This window comes from Carassius gibelio, chromosome A13 (assembly GCF_023724105.1).
Source record: "Carassius gibelio isolate Cgi1373 ecotype wild population from Czech Republic chromosome A13, carGib1.2-hapl.c, whole genome shotgun sequence".
NCBI lineage: Eukaryota > Metazoa > Chordata > Actinopteri > Cypriniformes > Cyprinidae > Carassius > Carassius gibelio.
In genome coordinates, this window is record NC_068383.1 from 23124948 (window position 1) to 23151984 (window position 27037).

The following is a 27037-nucleotide window of genomic DNA, read 5'->3' on the forward strand; positions in this document are numbered from 1 at the left end:
CAACGACAGTTAGATGCCATCAGCGGATCTCCTGAGACGGTGTGTGTGTGTGTGTGTGTGTGTGTGTGTGTGGTGAGACAGATGTCTGAGTTGCCCTGGGCTCAGACAACCAACATAACACACATCATTATTCTGAACACATCGGGCTGAAGATTATAACATACGACACATTCAATCCTTGTGGAACAAACAAATAAAATCACAAAACGATGAATGAACAAAGCTTGAGTACTGCATTTATTTATTTGGTGCATGGTACTGTATCATACGAAAAGGCTTTTCTCCCATTTTTTGTTAATATATTTGGTAGAAATGCATTTTTTTTTTCCTGTACAAAAGTGAACAATGTAGTAATTGAGTTCATTTATAAACGTCACATGTTATAACAAGACACTTGTTTTCACTCAGATTTAACTGGCAGTATATTCTCTATTAAGCATTTATCCGCCACAGACAAAAAAACAAACAAACAAACAAAATAAAAAAAAAAACTGGTAAGGCTTGCAATAAATGCAAATATTACACATACTCTTAATATCACACAATTCTTTTTTAAAATTATTATATTAAGACAAGAGGAAATGTTATTTTAAGGTAACTGAAAACAGTGTGGTTTGGAGATCGTTTTTGACGTTTAGTATTCAGGACGATCGTCAGATTCAGCTCAAACAGGTGGTGAAACACTTCATAACAGCATCCCTGTGAAAACAAAAAGACATGGATGTTTACAGCTGGCAGCTCAATAAAGAGTAGGCTATTACATACGGACGGGAGGCTCACAGCGAAATCCAGAGAAACAGATGGATAATGAAAATACTGATGATGAAAACCATACTTAATCCCAAATAACCCGATAGCTCCACATTAATGCGCTTTATTGCCTTAACGTTCAATTTAATTCTTTGTTATGAAAAACGAAAAAAAAAAAAAAAAAAAAAAAACGCTTGTTTTGAACGATTGTTTCTTTGTTGTCGCTGGGCAGAGCTCTTACATACAGTATTGTTCAAAATAATAGCAGTACAATGTGACTAACCAGAATAATCAAGGTTTTTAGTATATTTTTTATTGCTACGTGGCAAACAAGTTACCAGTAGGTTCAGTAGATTGTCAGAAAACAAACAAGACCCAGCATTCATGATATGCACGCTCTTAAGGCTGTGCAATTGGGCAATTAGTTGAAAGGGGTGTGTTCAAAAAAATAGCAGTGTCTACCTTTGACTGTACAAACTCAAAACTATTTTGTACAAACATTTTTTTTTTCTGGGATTTAGCAATCCTGTGAATCACTAAACTAATATTTAGTTGTATGACCACAGTTTTTTAAAACTGCTTGACATCTGTGTGGCATGGAGTCAACCAACTTGTGGCACCTCTCAGCTGTTATTCCATTCCATGATTCTTTAACAACATTCCACAATTCATTCACATTTCTTGGTTTTGCTTCAGAAACAGCATTTTTGATATCACCCCACAAGTTCTCAATTGGATTAAGGTCTGGAGATTGGGCTGGCCACTCCATAACATTAATTTTGTTGGTTTGGAACCAAGACTTTGCCCGTTTACTAGTGTGTTTTGGGTCATTGTCTTGTTGAAACAACCATTTCAAGGGCATGTCCTCTTCAGCATAGGGCAACATGACCTCTTCAAGTATTTTAACATATGCAAACGGATCCATGATCCCTGGTATGCGATAAATAGGCCCAACACCATAGTAGGAGAAACATGCCCATATCATGATGCTTGCACCTCCATGCTTCACTGTCTTCACTGTGTACTGTGGCTTGAATTCAGAGTTTGGGGGTCGTCTCACAAACTGCCTGTGGCCCTTGGACCCAAAAAGAACAATTTTACTTTCATCAGTCCACAAAATGTTCCTCCATTTCTCTTTAGGCCAGTTGATGTGTTCTTTGGCAAATTGTAACCTCTTCTGCAAATGCCTTTTTTTTAACAGAGGGACTTTGCGGGGGATTGTTGAAAATAGATTAGCTTCACACAGACGTCTTCTAACTGTCACAGTACTTACAGGTAACTCCAGACTGTCTTTGATCATCCTGGAGGTGATCATTGGCTGAGCCTTTGCCATTCTGGTTATTCTTCTATCCATTTTGATGGTTGTCTTCCGTTTTCTTCCACGTCTCTCTGGTTTTGCTCTCCATTTTAAGGCATTGGAGATCATTTTAGCTGAACAGCCTATCATTTTTTGCACCTCTTTATAGGTTTTCCCCTCTCTAATCAACTTTTTAATCAAAGTACGCTGTTCTTCTGAACAATGTCTTGAACGACCCATTTTCCTCAGCTTTCAAATGCATGTTCAACAAGTGTTGGCTTCATCCTTAAATAGGGGCCACCTGATTCACACCTGTTTCTTCACAAAATTGATGACCTCAGTGATTGAATGCCACACTGCTATTTTTTTGAACACACCCCTTTCAACTAATTGCCCAATTGCACAGCCTTAAGAGCGTGCATATCATGAATGCTGGGTCTCATTTGTTTCCTGACAATCTACTGAACCTACTGGTAACTTGTTTGCCACGTAGCAATAAAAAAATATACGAAAAACCTTGATTATTCTGGTTAGTCACATTGTACTGCTATTATTTTGAACAATACTGTATTTGATTTTGTTTTGGCGGGAAACCATCGCATAACTGACCCCCTAGATCTTGATGACTGTAATGATTTTTTCTTTTAAATCAGCAATTTTCCTAAATACCATTTGGTGGTATCACTTTACAATAAGGCTACATTTGTTAATATAATAATATCCATTTATCAGTTATCTTATTATCTTTATCGCATTCAATTATGTAAATATTAATTTCAATATTTATAAATATCAAAATCAAAAGCTGTATCAGTTAATATTATTTAATGAATCTGAGCTTACATCAACTAACAATAAATGTTAGTTGTTTTATTAACTAATGTTAACAATGATTAATAAATACTGAAACAAATGTGTTGCTCATTGATAATTAATGTAATAAAGTTAAATACAGTTAATTTGTTAACATTTTTTAAGAGCTGTTTTACAATTTTTTGATGCTTTGGGTTTCAGATTTTTTTATTTATTTATTATTAATTAATTATTATTTTTTGGTTGAAAATTATGGTCCTGACTTCTTGGGAAAAAACAGCAAATACATAATAAATGCTGAGATGGTTTTATTAGGCTGAAAAATATTTTTAGCGATGTGGCCCAGTCCTGATGTGGAGCTAAGAGATGAGGTAACCATCACGGTCTCCAAGGCAACAGCAGAACAAGGTCACGGTGCCTTCCTCGTCTCAGCCTCCACCCTTTCTCCGCTCTCCTCCGCCTCTGTCACCCTCTCTAAACGTGTTGCTATGCAGACTTTGTCAAGCTCAAAATTCACAGAAAGTGGAGGAGGCGTTAAAACAGTCAAGGTTAAAAGAGTAGAGAATCATAGAGAGAAAAGAAGGACAGAATGAGGAGGGAGATTGACGAACGTCTGCAGATCTGTTCCTCATCCCTCCTGCGTTACACGCACCCACACCGCATCACGATCAGGAGACGGTTTAGTGTTTAGCCTTAAAAGCACTGCACATACAGCACATAAATAAATGATGATTAACTCCCCTGCGTTCTGATGAAATATCGAAGCAACGGAAACCCCGGCTCTCCAGCACAACCAGCGGATTTCCTCAAAAAAGCTGAATAAGCCAGAACTTAAATGACCAGAACGCAAAACACATTTTGGGCTAATACAAAAGCAGATACATTAAGGGATTATTGTAAGCATATTATTCCCACAAATATAAATGTGTTGTTGTTATACACAAGGAGAATACAGAAAAGGAGGGGTAAATGTTAGGACTATAAAGCTAAAAAAAGCTTTTTGATTTCATTTATTATATATATATATATATATATATATATATATATATATATATATATATATATATATATATATATATATATATATATATATATATATAATTTATTTATTTTTATTGAGGGAACCATTATTTCAAGCTGGCCTATACTGTATTGTTGCCAAGATGTTTAATGCAACATTAGCTCCATATTAATAATATAATATTTATCTCCTAATATTTTCAGTATCTCATAAGTAAATATTACAATATAAACATTTGTTATTGCTTGAAATAAAATAAAATTGAACTGAAATGTAAAAAATTAAATAGAAAAAGTTTTTTATTTTAATTTAGCTAGTTGCCAAGACACACACATACATACATACACACACACACACACACATATATACATATATATATACACACATATACATATATATATATATATATATATATATATATATATATATATATATATATATATACACACATACATGCATGTATATATATATATATATATACACATATATATATATATATATACACACATACATGCATGTATATATATATATATATATACACACATACATGCATGTATATATATATATATATATATATATATATATATATATATATATATATATATATATATATATATATATATATATATATATATATACACATACATGTGTGTATATATATATATATATATATATATATATATGTATATATATATATATATATATATATATATATATATATATATATATATATATATATATATATATATATACATACATACATATATATATATTTATATATATATATAATGACATAACTAATACAAATGATAAAAACAGCAAAATAACAAACTTTAACTGACCATTTATAATTCACTATAATACAAACTATAAAACTAAAAAAAAACCTCCTTTAATGATTCACAGAAGAAATAAAGTAATACATGGTTCCAACAAGATGAGGGGAAACTGTTTAAAATACGATTTAACATCTTAACACGCTCATACTTGAGAGAAAAAGAAGGGAAGTCAATCTAATCTAATGACATGATCTTTAAGAACCTTAATGGCCAAATAAAAAGCGCATTATAATCATCACGATATTAGATTGTGGATATGCAGCATGCTCATGAAAAAACATGTGCACAGCCCAATGTTGAAAACAGAGATCAGTGGGATAAACAGCTGATGACGTGGAGCCTGCTCATGCTAATCCAGTAGAAACACAATGAAACGAGCCCCAAGCCACTCAACAACAGCATTACTGAGCTTGATGAAAGCTGAGGCTATTTCTAGGAAAACAATCAACAATGAAACAATGGTGTAGATGAACCATCTCCAGATAAATGGAGAGAGGAGTCCAGGGTTCGGTCTTTGAATGAAGCTAGCGCAGCAGGTGGAACACAGAGGGAATCATTCAGGAGGAATTGTTTTCTGAAGTGGGAAGGGAGTAAGGTTGGTGGGGGATGGGGCGTCCTGGCTGTCAGAATCCATCAGAAACACACACCAGCACCTCTGGCAGGGAAGGAGGGGGGTGTCGGGTTCAGCAAGAGATACTATATGTTATAAAAATTAGTTTCTGTTTGGATATCCAATTCCAGTCAAAGCCTCTCGAATGCTCTGTCTGCTGTGACTTGTTTACGATGTCTATTGTTTATCACGGGCTAGATGTTTTTTTATTTGTTTTGTCCCATGTCTTTTATGATTTTCACCTGCAGTTTTCTTCACCACATTATCTTTCTTCTTGCCTTCTGTTGTAATTTACTCACTCTCATGTCATTCAGTTGAACACTAAAAGGGAATTTATTTAGATGTCCATGCTGCCCTTCTCCATTTCCTCTTCGCTGAAGTTGCCCTACTCTAAAGGTGTAATGGGTATAAATGGGTACAGCAATCCAAATTAAAAATAGTTGTTTGTCTCTACCCTTTCTCCTTAGAGCCGATGGTCACACGTGTTACCAGATTGAGGACACCTAACAGGAATGAGCGCAACTGACAGTGGAAAGTGACAAGCCCTAAACTGTGAGATGAATAAATCATTTATCCAGATTTTAATTTGCCTCTAGTGCTTTTTAGATGGATGCTGAGGCTTTTTAGGTTGGGCAGAATCTGCCATCTCTGACTCTATCATCTCTGACGCTCTCTTCTATGGCTGTGTTTTCCACCAGCTGGCAACCCCAAGGTGTTGAAATACTATTGGGTAAATTGGGCGGGATCACACAGATCTAAACTAAAACAGACATTATGACATGGAACGCACATTATACATTTCAAAGTAGAATAACTGGCTCTAGCATTGTTTTTCAGAGAAACAAGCATGTGAACTAAATCCTTTGTGGATATTTAGGAAACATGCAACAGTATTTTTGGTTTAGTATATGGTTTAGTACTAGTCTTGCATTGACAGACGTGCAGACTGATGACTTAAGGTCTGGAATCCATGGCAGACCATGAGGCCGTTTGAGCGACATGTCAAACAATCAGTCACAGTTCATTTCGTTTCAGAGTCACGTTTCGGGGTGTGGAAATGTCGCCATAATAACAGACCGATGCGTACAACTCTCTGACGTATTTTAAAGATTCTATACCGTGAACTTTAAATATTTCACATACTTTTGAAAATCGCTCGTCGTCACAGTTGTAAACACGATGGCTTTCTTTTTTCGTGAGGGGGTTTGGCGGCACGACATCTTTGTTTCCAGGCAGAACGTTAAAGAACGCAACACACACGTCTCCTGGAAATCCTGTATAATACAAACAAATCCGATGACGACTTCGAAACTCTTAAAGTGTTTCCACTTTTGTGTCCCATATGCATCAAACGTTCAGCCAACGGACATCTGAGGCTGAGACTACTTCAGTACAGAAAAAACTATAACATACAGCACCTTTAATGGTACATGTATGGTGCTTTTATTCAGTCTGTTTTGGAGCTTGACAGCCTATTCACTTGACTATATGGAAAAGAGCAGCACAAACAGTTTTCCAAATCTCCAGAAAATAATAAAAGTGAGCAGACCATGACAGAATTTGCACTTTAGATGAACTCTCCTCCAAATTTGACTTCCTGTATACTCCTATCCCTTTAAGGGTCATGACAAGCAGACTAATACAAATGATTTATAAACGATTGACAATAATTTTCAACTGCAAATTAACTAAGATACAACACACTTTCAACAACTGAGAGCACACGTTCTTTAATGAGTCTCAGTACACTCTCAGACAAAAACAAAAGCTGTCAGTGGGGCGGTACCTTTACACAATGTAAACCATTGTAGACACAAGTGTCTATACTGGTTCCTTAAAGGTACACATTAGTACCTAAAGTGCACATATTAGTACATAAAAGGTACTTAAAGTGAACCTTTTGAAAGGTACTGCCCCAATGACAGCTTTTTTCCTAAAAGAGTGTAGGTTCTCACAAAGAGCCCCAACAAAGAAACAGATCTGGATAAGCAAAATGCCTCTTACACATCTTTGTTAATGTATCAGATAAATACATTTACTTGGCTCATGATGAGGAGCCTTCTGCATGGCGCTGGGAGAGCAGCGCTTCAGCTGGGGATTAGTGCCATATGGTGAAGGCCATGAGTAAATAACAACACATTTTCATTCAGGGAATTCAGCTCCCCATGTGTACACAACCCAATCCCACCCAACAAACATGAACTGAGAGAGGGTGTCACAATCTGACACGCTGCCATGTGGAGAAAAACTTATTGCTTCTACTGAATTTAACTGGAATTTAAACTGGCATTTCAGCTAATCTAGTTCGACTCATCACACGGCTTACCTGTGTCGCACATCTCAGTTAGAGCCCACACAAGCCTGGCTATATTATCATGCTTAACTAGCTGCAGGACTACAATAACAGTGTGAACAACGCTGTGACCAGACAAAGAAACTCTTGGAGAACACACAGAGTAGAATGGAGTTATCAGAGATTAAGGATGTCTATGAAGTGCATGTATGCAATTAATATGATGTTAAACATTCACTGTAAAGTTTGTTGTCCAATCGGATATGTCAAAATGCAAGTAAGTAAAACAATGCACAAGTAACTAAAGTTACTTGACAGTAAGGAGAGAGAGAGAGAGAGAACTTCTGTTGCATCATCATTTGGATTAAACAAAGATTATAAGAAGGGCTCTGAACTGGTTCAAGGAACGAAAACGAAAACCGGAAACAAACGAAATTTTGACAGGAACAGAACCAGAAACGAAATCAAATTGTATAGTTCTGAACAGAATCGAAAATTTTAAATGGCCATTAACCGGTTAATGACGTTATTTTATCGTTCCGTTTAATATTTGAAATTTGCTGTCAACGAATCACGAATTCCAGCAGGACGGCATATGCAAATGTGATGCTGAAGCCAACGAGTGAAATGTCCCCTCAGCTGTGGACTCATCATAGACAAGTCTCAATGGCAATGCACCACCTTCAGGGCCGGATTAAGACCAAATTCGGCCTGATGATGACGCAGCGCAAAAAAGGCCTTTTTTTCGCGCCATTGGTGCATCATGAGCCTGAGCATGCAGCTCTCCTTTGATTATTCCCAACTTTGAGGACACCATCATGCTCAGATAGATGCGCTATATTATATATATATATATATATATATATATATATATATATATATATATATATATATATATATATATATATATATATATATATATATTTTATAGTAGGCTATAATAAACACTGTAAATATAGCTAGGCTATTTTTATAATAATTTGGCATTCAAATACATCGTAAATAAGGTAACATTTGATTTTGTATCGAATGAGAGACCCAACGTTGGTATCCGTTTCATTTTAGCCTAAATTAATTACTTTTGGTTTGTCGTTAATATTGCTATAGTTTCTTATATTTGTAATTCTTGTTCTTTTCTAAATACTGTTAATTGAAATGATTTGTTGTGGAGTGAGGGGAACTAAAATAGACTACCAGAGCTTCTCAAATTTCCCGGAAGCTGCCGTTTTCATTTCACGCTATACTTTGTTGTTATTATTATTATTATTATTATTATTATATTATTATTATTAGGCAAATTATAGGCAAATAATATTGTTTTTTTTTTAAATAACGTTATTAACCGGTATTTCTTCCACCCGAGCCGGTTTCGTAATGGTAATAATATCAGAGGAACGCAGAACAGAAACGTTAACATATTGATTCTGCTTCGAGTGAACCGATTGGATTTTTTTTCCGTTTTCAAGCCCTGATTATAAGGACATTCACTATAAACAACTATTGCATACACACCTTTATTTTAAATGAAAAGGGAAACTAGCATCCTGTACGTGTCTCTCTCATTCTGCATCAATATAAATGTGAGCATACATTGTGCTTATTTTGCTTGCTTGAGGTTTACTGCACTATATTTGTGGCTTTGGAATATAACTCGTAGCATGATTCAAGTGATAAAAAAACATGACATATTTCAGAAAATAAGTTAATTGCTGTTACAAGATTTATGTATGAGTGGTTCCTTGCATTATTACAGTAAAAAACATTGTGCAATGGAGCAACTCTAAAATGCTATTAAATTAAAGATGAAATAAGATGAAATAAAATGAACAGTGAAAGTAAAAGCTTCTACATTACATTTCAATGGCCATAAATTAAGGGTAAAAATAACTGAAGGAAATATCTATTTGCTAAATGAACTAAGCCAACTAACATTCATCATATTATTTTGGTTTCTGCACACAGTATTTTCAAAAATTACAGAGGCATTTACTTACCGTGCAAATGGAATGTAGGAGATGCTGTACCTAAAAACACACAAACACACAGTGTTAATACCTAATGTCCCATTAAAAGCTTAGCAGATGCAAAAAAAAATAAAAATAAAAAAAGGACAAATCCATATGTACGTCACAGATGCCAGTTACAGCTTGTTATTATAGTAATGAAATTATGTAATAATAGTAGACATGCTTTCATAGTGAGTTTAAGTGTTTTTTTTTTTATGCTCACCCAAGGCTACATTTATTTGACCAAAAGTACAGTAAAGAAAAAAAAAAGATTAAATAATAGAAATATTAAATAATTAAATAATGATTAAATAATATTTGTTATTTCTAAAAAAAAAAAAATATATAATTCTTTGATGATGAAGCTGAACTTTCAGGATGATTTAGTGCTGAAGATGATTTCTTATCATTATAATCATCATGAGAGCAGTTGTGCTGCTTATTTCTGTAGAAACTTGTACTTTTTTCAGGCTTCTTTGGTGAATAGAAAGTTAATGTATTACAAATAGAAATATAATGTATTTTAGTAATATTTTGTATCATATAACATATGTAAATTCCTTCACTTTTGATTAATTCAGATAATCAGCTCGTTAGAAGTGAGCTCCGTGCATGAACTTGACATAGTCCCTCCCTACACAGTGTTCATTGCTCCCTACTCCCTGAGCAGGGTTTAATCTGTTGATGTTTACTTCGCTTCAGAACATTCATTCACATATTTGCGCTGTGCAACATCTTCACACACAGACACGTGTGACATCACATAACTCTGTAAATAAATACTATTTATATTCATGTCTCGCACGCTTCAATGCACTTTGATTGGAACATACACGTTTGCTTCAAACTCATGGAATCATGGAGGAATATCCTGTGATGTCCACTTCACAGGGCACTTACGTTCAAATAGAACAAACGTCTGAAGCCATAAGAGAAACATACAAAATATATATATATATTTATATATATAATTGCCTTAGGGTGAATTGCCTTAAAGTGGGACACTGCCTAATGTGGGACTCTTAAGGTTTCTTGCTTGTAGCTCCCCTATAAATACATGAATTCCAGTGAAACTCTGGGTTACCAAAGTTGTTGTGTCAAATGATCAAAATGTATCCATCTCAAATGTACAGTCAGAAATGAGGGTGGAGGAATCATCACACTGGAAGCACATTGTGTGAAGACCACCCAAAGGTCAATGACAAATTTGATATTAAGTTTACATTCATTTTATACAAAACAATCCTGCTACTTTTTGGCCTAATGTGCTTATTAAATGATTTTGGCCTTTTAAGTGCCCCACATTAGGAACACATCTGTTCCACATTAGGAAGCTGCAGATTTTCTCAGACGACTTGCATTAAGAGCACTAATATGTCTATCATTTCTTTTATGATTGTATTATCCGGATTTTCTCTTTTGATTTATTTAGGACACATCCTGGGGTTTCTGAAATGGTATTAGGTGTGGATTTAATGTTTTGCCTACACATCGCAATATGTCACAGAAATCTGAAATGCAAAAATGTCCTACATTAGGGCAATTCACCCTATATATATATATATATATATATATATATATAGATTTACGCCGATAATTATTTTATTATTTTAGTTTTATATTTAATTATTTAATGTTAAGAGATAAGATTTACAAGAAATATTATAACTGCTACGATGTAAAAGGAATACTGCTGTAAAAAAAGCACCTTATTTGTTTAGTGTTTGCAAACCAAATGTTATTGCACTTTTGTTCGTATAGCAGTACTATTAAATAAAACTACTTTACACTACTACACTACTTTTTAATGCATTATTAGTTTTGTGCATGACAATGCGATTAATCACAGACAATCATGTGATTAATCGTTGCCCAGCACTAATATATATATGTATATGTATATATATGAGACAAAGTACAACAAAATATAGAACAATACAAAGTATAAAGTATATACAGCCAAAAAAAATATCTGAAAAATAAGCCCCATGTTACAAATGATTGAAAAACTGATTACGAATTTGTTACACACAACTGACTTCAAATGAAATGCTAATGTACTGAAAGCTTCTCAGAAATGTCTAGCATCAAGGAATCCTCCCTGCAGTTTTCCCAGTACTCTCTCTTCGCCAGAGTGACTCCTGTCAGAGTAAGACTGACGCCAATTACATGGCCAATAAAATCTGACCCACTGACGTGTTAAATACTGGGCAGCCAGGACCTGTTAAATGGCCATCTTCTCTCTCTCTCACACACACACACACACACACACACACACACACTGTCCTCTCTGTTCATCTGACGATCATCTATCAAACCAGAAATGCTGTGTAAAATATTACATAACCTTCAAAGTTCAATGCTTTTCAAAACTTTTCTTAAACTTTCAGGCAAAGCTTTGTCAAACCAACATCTAAATTTTGCTTTGAAGAACTTTTCTGTTCTAGTTCTAACAGAGAGAACCCATGTGTGTGGAACGCATATGAAGTTAGACATGTAGGTGAAGTGTTGCAAATAGAAATCACTCCACAAACACACAACATTCCTCTCTTGTCTCGCAGAGGTCTTTGCATAGTGAAGTGGGAAGCCCCATCCACCTGGTTCAGCACCTGTGTGCTTGCTCGTGGCCAAGTGAAGGGATCAAGACACGCTTAGAGGATCAGATTATTTCTGCTGCCCACTTCTGCTTAGCTGCTTTAGTGGCACGGGAACACTGCCCATCTGCCCGTCTCTACCTATCATTCTTGAGCATTGAGTAGCCTTTAATAGCTCCCTCTCGTAACTCCAAGTGTTTGCAAACTTTCAGCTAGGGGGAAAGATATAGCTGAGCTCGTGATCTTAATGTGCTTGAGCTGATGATGCTGATGTTCCACACTGTGACACTGATCAATGGCACATTACTGTTAGCAGCGCCAATCATTAAAGTGAAATAGATAAGCAGCTTTCACATGTCCTTTAATAAAATGAAATCTGTGTTGTTGCCTAGGCATTGCAAACAGGTTCTGAGAGCTGCCAAGGCATTTTGTCTGGTTGCTAAAGTCTCTTTGTTGGCTGCTGGGGCACTGCTAGGTGGTTCTGGGTGGCTGCTAGGGCGCTCGTGGTTTGGGGGGGTTGCCAAAGCTTTCCTATGCAGTTGCTAGGGTGGTTTCTCTATTATAGTCTCTAGATATGGCCTTCCTTCAGTATACAGTACAGACCAAAAGTTTGGAGACAACTTCTCACTCAGAGTTTTCTTTATTTTCATGACTATGATAATTGTAGAGTCACACTGAAGGAACCGAGGGCTATTTGATCAAGAAGGAGAGTGATGGGCCTCCACAGTCCTGAACCCAATCGAGATGGTTTGGGGTGAGCCGGACCACAGACAGAAGGCAAAAGGGCCAACAAGTGCTAAGCATCTCTCGGGGAACTCCTTCAAGGCTGTTGGAAGACCGTTTCAGGTGACTACCTCTTGAAGCTCATCAAGAGAAAGCCAAGAGTGTGCAAAGCAGTAATCAAAGTAAAAGGTGGCTACTTTGAAGAACCTACAATATGACATTTTCAGTTGTTTCACACTTGTTTGTTATGTATATAATTCCACATGTGTTAATTCATAGTTTTGATGCCTTCAGTGTGAATCTACAATTTTCATAGTCATGAAAATAAAGAAAACTCTTTGAATGAGAAGGTGTGTCCAAACTTTTGGTCTGTACTGTAGGTCAGTATATATTTCAGTGTTTTAACGCCCGGCAGATAAAAATAGTTTGATTGCTTAGAACAGAAATAACACAAGACACAATTTAAGGTATCATTTCATTCCTTGCCACAAAGAGTGCCGACTGTATTATGTGCGAAAGAGTAATAACAGTTTGGGTTCCTAAATGTAAAGATATTTACCACTGTTTTACTAAATATTTTGAGCATAATTCAGTAATTTCAATAGATTCAATGTGATTGGGGGTTCTGCATAAGGACAAAATATTTCCACAGTCAGCAGGTTCAAGTTGTTCACATGGATTCACCGCAATGACCAACAGAAAGCTGGCTTCTGTGTGAACTGTGCTGACATACATCACTACACTATCCATCATAACAAAAAAATTGCTTGCATGTATTTCTTAGTTAGATTCTTGACTGAATGTTTTCTTAGTCTTAATGCACACCATCTTCCACCAGTTACACCGATGATACTCTACCTACAGTAATCTCTCATTAGTCTCTTCAGTCACCCTGATCATGCATCTATTTTTGGTCCACTTCCTCACCTTGCCAAAGACTCAAGCTCCTGGCTCTAACCCAGCAGGCAGTCACTGATGACAAACTGCATGCACAGTTTAATTAACAGGTTATGAGCCTACACCAGTAGAGATGCCCAGGCAGCAGGGAACCAGGAAAGAGCAGAGCGAGCTGCTAATTGTTTTTTTGTTTTGTTTTTTAGGTGCCCTGGGCACAGCAAGACCAAAAGTGCTCAGGTCTGTAGCTGCTAGAGTAATTTAGCGTTTGACCTACGGGTTAAATTTCAGGATAACTGTCATAACACACATGTAGAGATGTACAGACACTAATATCAAGATTTATCACATTATCATGACATGACAAACTTATTTTTCTAGTTATAGTACTTTCAATTCTACTCAATAACAGCAGAAAAAAATTACTTTAAAAATCTTTTAGAAACCATTTTTAACATGTACTGAACATGAGTACTAAAATGAAGTTACTAAGAGTAAGATACATTTTTAACAAAGATACAAAATAAAATAAATCTTATAAACGTTTTCTTATTATTATTTTTAAAAGATGATTGACAATCTATCACCTACCATGTCATGGCCAAAAATTGCAAAATACAGAAGATGATCGCCAGGCCCCTTTTGTTCCACTGCAGGGAAACAAAGAGCAATAAAATATGAATAATGTACATTTTTTTCAAGTATCAGCAATACCTGTTGTGAGGAAGCTTACCCAAAACACTGCACATAAAGTCAGCACAAGGAATAGCTGGGAAAAAAAAAGCACACATGGGTTAAGAAACTGTGGTCAAATAAACATGAGGCATTTCACAAAGAACTTCCATAGAGGTTTATGCTTGTATATGCATGGAAACAATAAACCTCTTAACAGCTGGTGAGATCAACAATCTGGGATTAATCCAGATAATTCAAGGATTCCAAGTGTTTATTGTCATATACCCAAGTGTGGAAAACAAGTTTCCCTGAGCAATGAATCTCTTACTTTGCTGTCCACAATGAATGCCAAAACTATACACACACAAACTATACACACAATGTAAGAAACATAATAATAAAAACTATGCTGAAGTAGTACGAATATAGACTACAAAAATAGAAATATAGACCATGTATATCTATATATCCGAGAATAGAGTAGGAACATAGAATGTGAAAAAGAGAAATATAGACTATGTATATGATATTTATATAGAGTTAAACACCCAATGTTCTTTTAATAGTTGGCAATAATCCAGAGTACTTAAATAACTCCTGTTCACTCCATATTTTAAATCTTTTATGATAACTGCAATCATAAACAAAGATCATAAGAAGGTGCTCATCATGCGTCTGCACAGAAACACGTAACGATCATTTGACAGTCTGGTTACAACAAGCTTCACATCGTGCTGTGCTTGAGCAAGTGTGAACAGATTCAGACCAAACACAGATTACGGGGGAAAGTGTCACACTGAGTGGCTGTGATTTCTCTGGATTACTACAGCAGTCCTTACAATCTCTTAATGCCTCGTAGTCCCTTTAAGAGCTTCCAGATTTGTGACAGTAAAAGGCTAAAGCACTCCTTCTGTCCTACTAGCCTGCATGTGCATATCTGTAATGTCGCATTAATTTAACGCAACTACATCAATATTCTGTCTATTTTTTTTTAATTATGACTTTGAAATATGGTATCTGCCACAAGTCAATTATTAACACTTTGATTTAAACTTCTTGTAAAATGTTTTAAAATGTTTGCATTTTTTTCCTAAATACATTCCACCTGGTTTGACATTTTGTTGTCTAATATAATGACCAGGTAAAAAGAGCATCTAATAAGGATGAGTCAACCGGTTCTGCTAGAAGGTTAAATTCGCCTTTCCAAAATGTCTTTTGTCATTAGCTGTCCAGTGCTAACACAGAGGCTCTTTCTTACCAGCATCATAATGGTGGCTAAAAGCCTGGTGGGCTCAAACATTCGCTTCAGCTGTTTGAAAGGGCCCATCAGGAAACAGGTGCTGGGAAAAAGAGGGAAACAGAATCAGATCAATTCACAAGGCACAGTATCCATTACTTCATTACAGGTGCATTAATCAGTCATTAATCAAGCAGCAAAGAGATATCTTGAAGATATTCCAATTTTTATGCAAACATTATTTATATACGGATTTCAACTAGGTAAAAGTTTACTGGTAAAAGTCAATTCTATAGTACACAAAGAACGGATATGCACTGTTGTATGTGTGCAACACATTTTTATTTTTACATTTACAGTGTTACATTTAATATATATGTATGTCAGTCTGACAGATTTTGATGAATCATTTTGGATGTGATAGCTCACAAGATAATAAAATATAAAAAATTTCGCTTCAACTCGTCAGGTTAGAACTAGCAATGTGCATTTAGTTATTGTGAAAATTGTATGCAATTGTACTTTTTTTTGTATGTAAGTGTACTTTCCAAAACATATGCAGTTTGACTTTATTAATCAATCAGGGAATAAAGCGATCAGGGAATTTTAATGATCTAAGTGCATGGTCTAAAGCGCATGGCGCAGGTGCACTCGGGGAGTGTACGAAACAACTTTTGCTAGTTTAGCGACCGGAAAGTGGTTGGCACACCCGGGCACATGGTTTTAATGGGTTGTCCCTATTCTTTTAGTGAGTAATGGGTATTTTTTGGGCGTAACATGCAACAAATCAATCAGAGTCTCATCTCCTATTCAAGAGTCAGTTGCGATCGTGCCACCATGACAGATTTGAAATGTACACAGTGGAATTAGCAAGCGCAAAGAAAAGCATGTTTGTGTGCTGCTGTGTGTCCCTGTGTGTTTAATAAGCAGCGTGTACATGCGTTGTGGACCCGCCTATACTAACGCACTCTTTACATAAAGAAAAAACATTGCGCCAGACTTTAGACCAGGTTTGAGTTGGTCTATTTTCAGTTCCTCAAAATAGCAACCCGCCAGCAATGCATCTGGACACATCTAGTTTTCAGACCAGCCCATGAGCACACAAATGGATGCAAATGCATTAGCTATTTAAACAACGCAGCGCAGGACAAGAAAATGAGAACCGCGTCGGGCTGAAACTAGCAAAAACACTTGCGCCGCACCTTGTGCCGTGTCTATGATAGGGCCCCTGAACTTGCTGTTTTGAGAAAAAAAGAAAAACTCAACATCCACTTTGGTGGAAGACACCAAAGGCACCAATTAGCATAATTCCTAAATCTATAAAGATTTATTAATTTATTCTGAGACATCAGCAAAATCAGTAAGCATCAAAATGATGGAGACGGGCTGTGATCCCGCCCCAGGAGACTGAACCATCTCCCCTGCATTACTCAAGCAACCCTAACCAGGACACTCATTAGATCACACAAACACTAATGCATGAGCCAGCCATGATGTCATCCTCTCTCCTACGAGCATTGAGGGCGGACAGAATCTGACATTTCCAAACATGGTCGAACAGTCTAAAGAAGAAAAAAAGGGCTTGCTCACTTGCTTGTCCTCTAACCTACAGTTACTTCAAGCTAAATGCCAAAAACGAATGAAACAAATTAAACATCATTCTTATTACTATATTGGGAAGAAGAGAACGCTAGGTTTCATAATAAACATACATCATGGTCTTAATCCAATAACTACAGCTCAGTTCAGATCAACAGGTCTTCTGAATGTAAATGCAGAGTTGCAAATAAACCTCATGATCTGCATCAGTCTAGGTCTTTAAACGAGGTTTCCCGAATCTTTTCCAAATCACTACCATGACCAGAAGCAATGTTGTGTGAATTTAAAGCATGTAACCCAGACAGCATGACCCTTCACTCTAAAGACCTAACCTCTGCTCTGTCAGGACAAGTCTGTGGTTGAGGACAGAGTCTGGTTACTAATCAAACCTGATCAAATCTTTACTGAAGAGGCCGAATGGCTCAGTTTAATGATTTCTCACACAAGTGAAAAGCAGTCAGCGGATATGCAGAGGCGCAGTTTTGGAAAATTCCAGGGGAATTCTTCTGGGTCATTTTTCCATCTCAGTGCCCTGGTTACTAACTGGGTCTCTTCCTGGTTCCTGCATCATGATTGGAAATAAGTGACCACAAGCCTTCTATGACACAGCAATGTCATGCTTTTCTGGAATTCCATCCACATTACACATAATTTACATCCAAAGGTCAAAGGGGAAATTTTTTTACATATTTTTACTGACTGAGAAGCCATTCTGTGCTCTCACTAAACAGATCGGTGCGCTCTTTGAAAACGTGTTCTCTGCACAGCGCATGGTTTGACACTTTATATAGCTACATTTCAAATGACTTCCCTGCATTGCACAAAACAAAAAACAACCAAAGCGTTTTTGTCTTGTCTACAGTCTAAAAAAAATAATTTATTTCATCTAAATTAAGTGCATTTGACTAAAAGTAAGTGAAATGATCTACCAATGGGGTGAGAAAAATTATCTTGTTTTAAGAGGATTCTACTTGTTTTAAGCAAAATTCACTTAAAACTAAATATCTCATGTCTTTTTATTTTTCTAGTAAATGTATCTTAATTTAAGAATTTTTTTATATTTTGACTAAACGCAAGACAAAATACAAAGTAGGACCTTTTGTGTGTTTGTGTGTGTGTGTGTGTGTGTTTTATAGCTTTTATACAAATTATGCAAATATATAGCTTGAACTATACATTTATAAATTGAGTGTTTGCAATTAAAGTACACAGGAAACATGCAGAGGCACTTTCTTTTTGTAGTATCACCATTCTGCCACTAGATTCTCTGTGTAAGCATGCTCAGAGTTGTGCTTATATTAACACACATTACTACGTTTAAGTAGAAGTTGGTAGATCCCACACTTTGCGTGAAACTGTTCTTGCACACTCATTACGCACAAATCTGTGCATACGTGATGTTGATAAATGAGGGCCCAGGATTCTCTCTCAGTGCTTTATATCTTTCCTGTAGGTAATAAAAGTTAATAACACCTGCACACTACTCACTGAAAAATGAAACATCAGCTGATTAAATACTAGACCGTGCAGAGAAAATTCAATCATCCATTTAAAATATCGTCTCGATTACTGTTCAGCCTGCTGCTGATTTCAGAGAACCAGACAGACCTGTTTCAGTCTTTGAGAACAGAACATCTCGCCCCACATGGCAACCCAACAACACTGTAAGAGGAGGAGAACAAACTTCTGAGCCCTACTTACAAGACAATGCATGTCAATGGGAGCCAGAGAACATTTGTGAAGAGAAGTTACAAGACTTTGACAACTTGAAACAGAGCCATCCTCTGAGCCGGTGCATTGACCAAGCACAACGTTATGAAAGCACACTAACTGCACGGCTTTAGACAACTAATCACGTCAGCCTCTTTATGCAATCATGCCTTCAACTGACATGAACAAAGACATGAACAAATTCCTGAAGTCCGGGTCCATTAAGGACAACGGAGGCCACTTGGGTAATGAGTGGCAGCTGTGGATTTGGTCTTCTGCTCCCACAATATGAAAACATAAATGACAATAAATAAATCAATAAATAAAAAATAAAATAAAAAACAGCTTCTATAGCTGCCTGAGCAATACAAGCACATCAGGAAAACAGATCTGTGTCTGCCAAATCCATACAATATAAAACATACAATAATATTCAAATGTCAGATTTCTTTATATAGTGCTTTCAGAATACATATTCAGGGTAACTACTGTTTTGTAAAAAACAATGTTAGTAATAAAATGAAGAACAAAGAAAATCGTAACATAGAACAAGTCACACACAAGCCAAGCACTTGAGCTCAATTCTGATGTATTGCTTAGATCCGGATGGATGTTCACATTATTATTAAATGTGGCCAACATCAAATTGCTTAACTGACCTTCATGCACAAGAGAACAACAAAACAAAATTAAATTACAACTTTATTAAAAATAAACGTTAACTGAAATAAGTTTAAATATTACATGTAACATTTCATTTCAATTATTTGGCAAAGCCTCATTTCTCATTTTCTTTTAGATGGCTATATAGAGCTGTGACTCTAGAGCGGTCACAAACAACAGCCTCTACCCTGACAACCGTCGTCATGCTCACTGAGTGACCAAAGAACTAACGCTATGTAAAATCTCCCATTAGCGGGGAAAAATTAGAGTCTAAGTCACCATGAATTATTGTACTATGATCATTCAGACTGTGGTTGAATCAGATTCAGTACCACATACAGTATTGTTCAAAATAATAGCAGTACAATGTGACTAACCAGAATAATCAAGGTTTTTCATATATTTTTTTTATTGCTACGTGGCAAACAAGTTACCAGTAGGTTCAGTAGATTCTCAGAAAACAAATGAGACCCAGCATTCATGATATGCACGCTCTTAAGGCTGTGCAATTGGGCAATTAGTTGAATTAGTTGAAAGGGGTGTGTTCAAAAAAATAGCAGTGTGGCATTCAATCACTGAGGTCATCAATTTTGTGAAGAAACAGGTGTGAATCAGGTGGCCCCTATTTAAGGATGAAGCCAACACTTGTTGAACATGCATTTGAAAGCTGAGGAAAATGGGTCGTTCAAGACATTGTTCAGAAGAACAGCGTACTTTGATTAAAAAGTTGATTAGAGAGGGGAAAACCTATAAAGAGGTGCAAAAAATGATAGGCTGTTCAGCTAAAATGATCTCCAATGCCTTAAAATGGAGAGCAAAACCAGAGAGACGTGGAAGAAAACGGAAGAAAACCATCAAAATGGATAGAAGAATAACCAGAATGGCAAAGGCTCAGCCAATGATCACCTCCAGGATGATCAAAGACAGTCTGGAGTTACCTGTAAGTACTGTGACAGTTAGAAGACGTCTGTGTGAAGCTAATCTATTTTCAAGAATACCCCGCAAAGTCCCTCTGTTAAAAAAAAGGCATGTGCAGAAGAGGTTACAATTTGCCAAAGAACACATCAACTGGCCTAAAGAGAAATGGAGGAACATTTTGTGGACTGATGAGAGTAAAATTGTTCTTTTTGGGTCCAAGGGCCACAGGCAGTTTGTGAGACGACCCCCAAACTCTGAATTCAAGCCACAGTACACAGTGAAGACAGTGAAGCATGGAGGTGCAAGTATCATGATATGGGCATGTTTCTCCTACTATGGTGTTGGGCCTAATTATCGCATACCAGGGATCATGGATCAGTTTGCATATGTTAAAATACTTGAAGAGGTCATGTTGCCCTATGCTGAAGAGGACATGCCCTTGAAATGGTTGTTTCAACAAGACAATGACCCAAAACACACTAGTAAACCGGCAAAGTCTTGGTTCCAAACCAACAAAATTAATGTTATGGAGTGGCCAGCCCAATCTCCAGACCTTAATCCAATTGAGAACTTGTGGGGTGATATCAAAAATGCTGTTTCTGAAGCAAAACCAAGAAATGTGAATGAATTGTGGAATGTTGTTAAAGAATCATGGAGTGGAATAACAGCTGAGAGGTGCCACAAGTTGGTTGACTCCATGCCACACAGATGTCAAGCAGTTTTAAAAAACTGTGGTCATACAACTAAATATTAGTTTAGTGATTCACAGGATTGCTAAATCCCAGAAAAAAAAAAAAAAAAAGTTTGTACAAAATAGTTTTGAGTTTGTACAGTCAAAGGTAGACACTGCTATTTTTTTGAACACACCCCTTTCAACTAATTGCCCAATTGCACAGCCTTAAGAGCGTGCATATCATGAATGCTGGGTCTCATTTGTTTTCTGAGAATCTACTGAACCTACTGGTAACTTGTTTGCCACGTAGCAATAAAAAATATACTAAAAACCTTGATTATTCTGGTTAATAACAATGTACTGCTATTATTTTGAACAATACTGTATGGAAACGTCCCAAATCAGAATCAGAAAGATCAGATTCTGATCGTGGTCTGTTCTGTTCACACCATCATGAAACTAAACGATCCGGGTCACACATGAGTAAAACAAAATGGATTTGGGATGATTTTCCTGCAGTGTTTCAAGTGGTTTGAAGCGGATTCCTTTCTAGCTTAGACATGTTTTACGGAGCGTGTGAATGCAGGACAGTGGACCTTCAGGAGCGGGACTGGACACCCCTGGGCTACATTAGGCTACATTTAGAATACTAGAGCTGGGCTCTCATATAACTTACATAATTTTCTAATACAATAGGACTATATATATATATATATATATATATATTTTTTTAATACAGATGATACAAGCAATCAAGCAGTTGTTATTTCCTTTTGAGATTTGTATTTATGCACATGTACTAATATATTATATACAGTACAGACCAAAAGTTTGGAGACACCTTCTCATTCAAAGAATTTTCTTTATTTTCATGACTATGGAAATTGTAGGAGTCACACATTTGGTCTGTACTGTTTATATACAAAATTAAAATAAAGAGCTGGGTGATAATATAGTTACATTTTGCAATAAAAAAAAGAGGCAGTCGACATCAATACCACAAAATCAGCCATAATTACACTTACCTTGAAAGTGCTGCGATATTTCCAAGGGTGTAGAATAAAGCGAACAATTTAACACCAGCTTTAGGTAAGAAGAGGAGCGCAGTTCCCTGTTACAGAAGATGTAGAGGCTTGTTCATCAATTTTCAAACATTTCTCTGGAACAACATGTCTATGATGTAACAAAATCATTCTAGTTCATCCACTATCAATTTCAGAGATTGTACATGAACAAATTAAACAGTTCTGCCACCTAGTGGTGTTACAAAGCCTTTGCGCTACATAAAATATACAGTGGCCCTAAACAGTGTTTGGAATTTAATTACACTTACAAGTTACAACAGTATGAATATTGTTGCATTCGATAACAAAATATCACACACACACACACACACACACACACACATGTCTGGTCAGCTATCCTTGTGGGGACTCTCCATAGGTGTAATGGTTTTTATACTGTACAGACCGTATATTCGATCGCCCTTCACCAACCCTACCCCTAAACCTAACCCTCACAGGAAACTTTCTGCATTTTTAGATTTTCAAGAAACTTCATTCTGTGTAAGTTATTAGCTTGTTTACCCGTGGGGACCTCAATTTAGGTCCCCACCGTGACACGAGTCCCCATGAGTCTGTGTGTATTCAGGTTTAAGTCCCCACCAGAATAGAAAAACAAGTACACACACACACACACACACACAGTATGCTAAATGAAGCTAGAGCTTTTATTAGCACTAACTTGTTTAACCATGTCTGCATGACTAGTCTAGAAACTGGTGTCAATGTGGTTTTTAATGGATTTCTGAGTAAATATATATATATAATCCCTGGTATAACGTACAGCAGTCTACACATGCATACTTCATGGGCGCTGCTGTAAGTGTTATCAGTAAAGTGTTATCAGTCTGCTGTGGCCAACTGAACCACACACCAACTGAAATCAACTGGGAGGGGGAAGAGGAACAGGGTGACGTTATTAGGGCGGCCAAGTCACCCATCTGTGATCATGTGGTCATTCACATGTATTGCATTGCAACAAGCAACAGTTTTGCTGTCAATTACCTTTTTTACTGAGAAACTGAGATTAGCCGATTAGTCTAAATAATATAATGAGGGTGAGAAAATATAATTTATTTTGGGTGAACCAAAGCCATAACCACACCATGAACATGACGTGGTTATGAGGGGTGTTTTTTTTAGGGGTTGATGTAAATAACCCAGTGGGAGTGGTGTTTCTATTTGAAATAATTAAATAAAATTAAGATTTTAAATGGATTTAGAAGAATAAAGAGAAAGGAAGATGATATAACTGTGAAAAACAAAAATAGGCTTTTAATTGTTTTCAAAATAATATTTTTAATATAACATTAATGGAAAAATCCTTCTAGTGTCATCACATTCAATTGAATGACACAAATCACTTAGGTTTCCAATTCAAAACTTTGAAAAATAAAAAAATAAAATAAAAGAATGTTGTTAACTACTTTCATCTTACCCCTCACTCTTTCGCTGATAAAAAAAAAAAAAAAAAAAAAAAAAAAACACTAATAGACAGCTGGAATTTGCAGTTTCTGTGAGTAATAAAGCCCACCTTCTTTGATTTGATTGGCCCTCTCATCATTTTGACATTGACGAGTGAAAATCACTAACTTTTAATACTTCTTATGACATATACTGTCAAATATCAAACAATTGGGGGCGACAATTTGGCCATCAAAAATGGCAAGTTATAAATGTATGGTAAACTAAATAGTCAACAATCAAATATTTGGGATGATAATTTATAAAAAAAAAAATAAAGTTAACTTAAAACTTCTGTCAAATATTTTCAAACATCAAATTGGGGGGAACATTATGGTCATTTCTCATTATGATGGGGCGGTGATGTTTCTTGTCTCTCTCAAGGTCTGTGGTAGTGACATCACTGTGGTGAGTTATGTCTTAAAGAATAACTTAACAACACATAAGTCTTAGAAATCGACAAGGTTAATGTGGCTGACAGATAAAGAGCTTCATGGGGAAATAATGAGGAAAATTAACTCACAAGTATAGAGCACAGGACCCCTCCTGCGAAACAAATGACAAACCACTTCACCCGTGTGCCAAAACTGAGTGTTGTGCTGTCCAGGATCTACGGAGAAGAATCACAGGATGTCACATGGCTCATAACGGCCCTCGAACAAACACCAAGAGTTCATGCTTTAAACTTGTTTCATTGAAATGCCTCTGATTTATATCTGCAGATACCCACAGGAAGAACAAGACAAGAAGAAAATGTACTATTGTTCTGGCTTCTCCATATTATCATTCACACGATTGAAGACCATCATGCATTACAGCCTAAACATTTAAGATTAACAGAATGGCTGGTCATTTACAGAGGAATACAGGTGCATCTCAATAAATTTGAATGTTGTGGAAAAGTACATTTATTTCAGTAATTCAACTCAAAATGTGAAACTTGTGTATTAAATAAATACAATGCACACAGACTGAAGTAGTTCAAGTCTTTGGTTCTTTTAATTGTGATGATTTTAAGATTCTCTCTGGGGTTCAGGTCTGGTGATTCTGCTGTCCAGTCAAGCACACCAACACCATGGTCATTTAACCAACTTTTGGTGCTTTTGGCAGTGTGGGACGGTGTCAAATCCTGCTGGGAAATTAAATCAGCATCTTTAAAAAGCTGGTCAGCAGAAGGAAGCATGAAGGACTTTGGACCAATGACAACAGTCCAGATCTTCTTCTCCTTAGCCCAGGTAAGATGCCTCTGACGTTGTCTGTGGTTCTGGAGTGGCTTAACAAGAGGAATATGACAACTGTAGCCAAATTACTTGACACGTCTGTATGCCTTGATCCCAGCCTCACTCCATTCCTTGTGAAGTTCACTCAAATTCTTGAATTGATTTTGCTTGACAATCCTCATAAGGCTGTGGTTCTCTCGGTTGGTTGTTCATCTTTTTCTTCCACACTTTTTCATTCCACTCAACTTTCTGTAAACATGCTTGCATACAGCACTCTGTGTACAGCTAGCTTCTTTGACAATGAATGTTTGTGGCTTACCCTCCTTGTGAAGGGTGTCAATGATTGTCTTCTGGACAACTGTCAGATCAGCAGTCTTCCCCATGATTGTGTAGCCTAGTGAACCAAACTGAGAGACCATTTTGAAGGCTCAGGAAACCTTTGCAGGTGTTTTGAGTTGTTTAGCTGATTGGTATGTCACCATATTCTAATTTGTTGAGATATATATTGTTAAACGTGAGCCAAAATCATCACAATTTAAAAAGCAAAAACAAAGACTTAAACTACTTCAGTCTGTATGCATTGAATTTATTTAATACACAAGTTTCACAATTTGAGTTGAATTAATGAAATGAACTTTTCCACGACATTCAAATATATTGAGATGCACCTGTAATATATAACGAACAACAACACATCACAGCACTGTAGAGCTTACAGTATTTTATTATGATAAACTTTTAATCTTAAAGGGATCACTTAAAATGTGATTCCTCATGATATGAACCCTTTAAGACACTACTGTACATAATTTACATCTAGTGCTATTTTAAATGGAAAAACAACTAAGGTCTGCACCAGTGCTTAAAGCCTAGTTTCAGAAACTAAACACCATCCGGAGGTCATGACCTTACCTCACATGATCCTTCATCTCAGGAAGCATGTAAAATCAGCAATGTTAACAAATATCATTATCACATAACAATTATATGCAAACATACAGAAGACAGACCAAAAAAAAAAAAAAAAAAAAAAAAAACACAACAGTACAGCATTCTTCTTATGTAGACTATTTCTCATGACTAAATTGCACCGTGGTATTACTATGGTTTTTGATAACACAGACTGGTAATATCATGTTGTTGATTTTAATATTTAACATGGTCATAATGGTAATAACATAACGTTAACTTACTCCCAGTATTATCTGAAGGACACGGGAGCACCATGCTGTATAAATATGGCATTCATCCATTACAATGCTATTAACATCTGCTACCTCTATTGTAAAATAGCAACGTTACTAAGTTTTAACTCAAAAGAAGTAAAAAATGTGTGAATTTACAGTACTCCATAAACTCTATGGGGCCTATCAATTACAGACGAAGACACACTGCAAACAAACACACGTTCTCCTTGATGTACCTGTGATGTAAGTCCCGCTTCTTCATTTTCCTCTCGACCACTTAATACACGACGCAACTTCTCCATCGTTGCTCGACAGGTGAAACAGTGGAGTGCCTAGCTGAAATTATCCAACACTTCCTTGAAGTTCAGCACTGACACAAATAAGACGTTACTTTTCCCCACCCGTATTCCCATGAGCCCCGCCCTTCATCTTATCACTGACTGCAATGGTTGGGCGGACTGTAATGAATGACCCCAAAACTAACCAATCATAGACAGCTTTTGAAGATTGACAGCCAATCGCGAGGCACGAGGCGGACATTGCGTAAATGTAGGTGGAACGTGCTCGCGCGGGTCTGAGTCGTGGCGCTGTTTTTAAAGTGCCCGTCATTTATTATTATTATTATTATTATTATTTTATTTTATTTTTGCATGAGAACAATAAGAAATTAAATATGAATGCACTTGAAAACGTCCCTTCTAGGGACACTGTTATGAATAAGTGTATGCACTTATTTATTTAAACGACTACAAAGTTGCACACACTATATTGTACCATCAATTTCAAAAAC

General features: G+C 36.3%; 1 protein-coding gene across 1 annotated transcript; it reads right to left on the reverse strand.

Moving 5' to 3' along the window:
- Window positions 1-214: 214 nt before the first annotated feature.
- On the reverse strand, window positions 215-26665 carry LOC128026680 (vesicle transport protein SFT2A). Its single transcript, XM_052613934.1, has 8 exons — window positions 26484-26665; window positions 24364-24450; window positions 22341-22426; window positions 15774-15855; window positions 14574-14609; window positions 14432-14490; window positions 9618-9647; window positions 215-699 (listed from the first exon to the last, which is right to left on the reverse strand). The coding sequence occupies exons 1-8, from the start codon at window positions 26547-26549 to the stop codon at window positions 660-662; spliced, it is 486 nt and encodes a 161-aa protein (XP_052469894.1). The 5' UTR covers window positions 26550-26665; the 3' UTR covers window positions 215-659.
- Window positions 26666-27037: the final 372 nt, after the last annotated feature.